Source organism: Macadamia integrifolia, chromosome 14 (genome assembly GCF_013358625.1).
Source record: "Macadamia integrifolia cultivar HAES 741 chromosome 14, SCU_Mint_v3, whole genome shotgun sequence".
Taxonomy (NCBI): Eukaryota; Viridiplantae; Streptophyta; class Magnoliopsida; order Proteales; family Proteaceae; genus Macadamia; species Macadamia integrifolia.
Window position 1 is genome coordinate 26,679,599 of NC_056570.1, and position 4,444 is coordinate 26,684,042.

Consider the following 4,444-nt stretch of genomic DNA (forward strand, 5'->3'; position numbering starts at 1 on the left):
TTCTTTATACATATATTTTGGTAGAATCATTTCCTTCTATTTAAAAATGAAAAAAGGCTGAAGATGAGACCGAGTAGCTTAGCCTACCATAGGCACTTCAAATGAGAAATAAACCAGTGAAAGAAAGAAGCAAATAGTGAAATAGAGGTACAATTCCTGGAATGGCCTACCGAGGAAATGCTCCCTATACAGCCAAAATATCAGCCACATTACAGCACCAATGGGTCCAAATTTTGTGGAGAGGTGGAACCCAAAGGTTTGCTCACGTGTTAAATTTCAGCCCAAATGAGCTGGCCACATGGCAAAAAGAGCTTGAAGAGAGTGCATATTAACATGTGGACTACCAAGAGGGTGGATGCCAATACATGGAAGGGTATATGATTAAACAAAGTACTGAATTTCAACACATGACTAATCCATGCCATGCTCTGTCTATCCAATTGTCAGAATTGCCAAAGGATCAGAAAGATGATCCATGGTTTCTCAAAGAAGTTTTTGATCTGCTGTGATTTTCTACATATATGAACGAAAAATAAATCTCAAATATGAAAAGAAATAAATATTTTCATTAGGTTAGACTTCCAAATCTGTGGATAAAGACTAAACAAAATGTTGGGAGCTTTCCCTAATGGATAAATTTGAAATTTGGAGAAGTTTGTTACTGTTGATCATAACTAGACCATGCAAGGTTGCTTACAGATTCTCCTACAGAATCTGGAATCAGGTTGGAACAAGATAAGATCCTTCCTCTAGAGTACCAGTCCACATGACTGATATGGTAATTGCAAGAAGGATGAAGAGGCAACAAATCAAATTAAGAGCGGCCATCATAAACCTTCTCTTTTTAGTACTTTTGGCTCCAGTTTTATCCTCAGCGTTCACTTCATCATAGACTTCTTGTGGAGCATTAGTGAGAACATCATCTGTTGATGATACTGATTCAGAGTTAATTTGCATCCACTCCCCGGTCTTCGACACGTTCTTGGTACCTTCAGCATCAAATTTTAGATCATATGATATGGCATGCCCTTCTAATTTCCTTCTTGGGCTCCACTGTGACCGGTTTGAGGCCATGTTTCTATTTCTAAACCTCATGGTTCGCTTCTCAGAAAAATCAGAATTTCCATCATTTGGATCCTGAAGAGAACAAATAAGCTTCCTCGGAGTTGTGAAGATCTTTATATCATCAATGTTGAGTTGAGAGAGCGGCCTCTGAAGATTGAAAAAGGGGGCAGGGGGTATGTTTTCTATTAGTAACACAGGAATAAATGAAACAGTAGACGCTGAACCTTGGTGCCTACACTCAATAAAGTCAGATTTACACAATTCGGATCATCCTTGAGATCCAACCCAAAAAAAAAAAAAAACCTCAGTAGGGTAACCAAAGTATGAGAGTTAATAGCCATCTCAATATTTTTATCAAACCATGGTACTATCCTTGACCCAAGAGCTTTTAAGCAGACTGAAAATACCAGAGATTTTCCAGTGAAATGGAAATCTTTGACGGCGAGCTAAACCAGGCCCTAAAAGATCACCCTTATACCGCATGTCCCAGGAAAAAATTCAACACCCTTGAATCCTGAATCCAATGGTAGATGGTAGAGGCTTACTTTCACCATTGAAATCTCTAGAATTTAGTATCCAATGTGAGCACCTTGGGTTAACCATGGTCCTGGGAAACACTTAAGTTGTCCATTATGCAGCCTTAAAAAAAAGGATCAATAGTTGAAAATATCACTGGCTGTCTGCCTCACAAGTACATGCATTTGTAATTTTGTGTCTAGGTGGGGAGGTGGGGAGGGGGGAGGGGGAGGGGGGAGGGGGGAGGGAGAAGGAGAGATGAAAGTAATACCTGCGGACTGGGAGTGGTGCTACTTGTTGCTCCATTGCTAGGACTTTCCTGCAAAAATCCTGAAAATTCCCCTGATTGTTCTCCATTGTTGCTTATCTCACCATCCTTAAAGCCTTCCACAAAACTGTGTGATGAATTACCACCCCTACTCACTTCTGAAAACAAATTATCCTTGAGTGATAAATCCACTCCTCCATTCTCATTCTTCCAGAGTCTCCTGTTGACACACCTATCTCCATAATCCAAGTTACACGACACTTGCCCAATTGATACTGGTGATTCAACCAAAGAATCATAGTCAACGAAAGAATCAACAGTATGTGATTCTGGTGATGCAGAAACAGGAGATCGATCTCTTGAATTCCATAAATTTATCCGCCTGCTATGATCTCTCCTCCTACCAAAATTTGCTCCTGTGATTGAACCTGAATCCTTCTCAAATCTTAAACTTTTATCTGCCACTATTATCTTGGCAGTCTGTAATGCTTCAAAAGCTGCGCCTCTCACAAAAGCCATCTGATCAGAAAGGCATTTTTCCATCTCCTCGATCACTGTCCCCAGTTCTGTGAAAATACTCCGAGGGTCTACACATTTCATTAAGAAATTCACCATCTGAATGGCAGACAACCTCTTTTGAGAATTTCCATCTGCAACACCAGCATCCAGAATACGTAGTCCAGATCGTATTAGTGACCTTGCGTAGGCCTCAAAAATTAGGCTGTTATGCTTTGCCAAAGCCATAGCCAATCCCATATGTGAATTTGTCTGAGTGGGTTTTTCCTCTAATCCCCCTGCAACTCTAAGACAAACCTCATTAACAATTTCATCCGATGCAAACCGCCAGTTGTCAGCATCAACAAGAGCCTTCAGACACAATGCAGCTCCCGAAGCAAGGCCCTCTTGGGAACCCAATAGAGAATCTGAAAGAGGCTTACAGAGGGAGTGTATTATTTTCATTTTCTTGTCTTCTGGAGTCATTGGGTCAATCCCGTACCGAGCTATAGCAGGAACTACCTTTGAACATGCTTGCTGCAGAGGGAAGGATCCTGAGCTGGAAGCCATGGTCTTGATGATGGTGGACATAATGTTGTCAATCTGAGGAACAATATTAGGTCCATGTACACGGGCAAGAACTTCATAGAGGGAAATGGTGCATTCCCCAGATGATGAACCAGGTCCCTTGGTTCCAGAAACCTGTGCAAGAAAGAGCGGAATTGCCTTTGTGTCCAGGTCCTTCACATACAATTTTAGTGCTTTCATAGCTGATTTTCGGCTGTCTGCGTCTTTGTCAAGGTTCGCCAGTTCTCGCTGGAGAACTGGGCTGAGATTTCTACCCATTCTTAAGGCTGAAACAACGAAGAAGCCGCTAATCCACTTGAAATGCTAAAATTATACATCCAAATAGAAAAAAGAGAAGATGGAAGAAATATAATGGTTCCATTTTTTCCAAAAATCCAAGAATATAGCCCCAGATAATTATTGGTAAATTCATAAGATTTATTTCTAATCTGGGCTTGCTTCTAAATGATAAATTAATTTTTGAGAATATATTCAAAGAAAATAACCCAAGACAGTAGTAAATCAGTGCTTGAAAAGAAGAAGAAAAAAAAAACCCCGCTGCATTCTACTATTCAAGAAGAAGAAAAATGTAAAAGCAGCATAGAATGTCTCTGATTTAGGGTTCTAGCTGATCTGAGAATCGTAAGAGGCAAGAGGAGGATGTAAGGATACCTGATTGAGAAACAAATAGTAGGGAAGCTCTGCTATATATCTCTATCTTCTCTCTACTATTTCTGCCGATGAAGAGTGACACTGGTCCGGCATTGAAAGCTTCAACCAAATAAAGAGAGAAGCAGAGAGCGAGAAAGTTGTCCACCTAGAAAGATTGGGAGGGCAGAGAAGCAAATCCGTCGAAAGGGTAGAGCAAATTCAAAGAAAAGAAGGTTCAGGGTTAAGGGCTTTTCTCTGTAGACTCTACAGAGACTCAGAGAGAGAAAGACAGAAAGAGAATCATCATCGTCTTTACCGGTTACCTGTTTTTGTCATTACTCTTGTTACCTTCCTTAAAAGCGGTTTGTGATGAAATTCGAAAATCTTTGCACGAAATTCTCCCGCTATCCCCCTCAATTGGTCTTCCTAATGGGACGAAACTACCCGTCATGAATAAATTAAAAGACATTTGGACTTTCTACTTACCCAGATGGCCAGATCACCCGGCAGTAAATGCATGGCTCTAATGCACGGTATGGGCTCAAGTATGGGTCACATTTTACCATAAAAAAAAAAAAAAAAAAGTATAGGTTACATAAAAAATAGATACGATATTGATACAGATCGAGCCAGATTTGACAGTTTTAATCCCTGTTTTTAAAGAAATTTTGGGTTTTTTTTTTTTTTTTTTTTTTTATATAAAACCTTGTTCATACCATTCCATTAATACACCAATGGCACAGTATTAGAATTGATGGCTAGTGATACCAATATGTATGATACTGATAACTCGAACCATGAGTAAGTATGGTTAGACGTCTTTTATTTTTATTTCGTGCACAATTAAGTGATGACGTGTTTTTTATTTCCATAAATACCTCC

General features: G+C 39.7%; 1 protein-coding gene across 1 annotated transcript; it reads right to left on the reverse strand.

Annotated features, from left to right (window-relative positions):
- Nucleotides 1-546: 546 nt before the first annotated feature.
- LOC122061093 (protein SINE1-like) lies at nt 547-3,892 on the reverse strand. The gene is made up of 3 exons (XM_042624278.1): nt 3,584-3,892; nt 1,853-3,198; nt 547-1,212 (listed from the first exon to the last, which is right to left on the reverse strand). The coding sequence occupies exons 2-3, from the start codon at nt 3,188-3,190 to the stop codon at nt 721-723; spliced, it is 1,830 nt and encodes a 609-aa protein (XP_042480212.1). The 5' UTR covers nt 3,191-3,198; nt 3,584-3,892; the 3' UTR covers nt 547-720.
- Between the last annotated feature and the right edge of the window lie 552 nt (nt 3,893-4,444).

Excerpts from the sequence above, each read along its gene's own strand:
- LOC122061093 (XM_042624278.1), bottom strand. The coding sequence starts at position 3,190 with ATGGGTAGAAATCTCAGCCCAGTTCTCCAGCGAGAACTGGCGAACCTT. Across the intron at positions 1,213-1,852 it reads GCACCACTCCCAGTCCGCAG|AGGCCGCTCTCTCAACTCAA; the intron begins GTATTACTTTCA and ends TTCAATCTTCAG.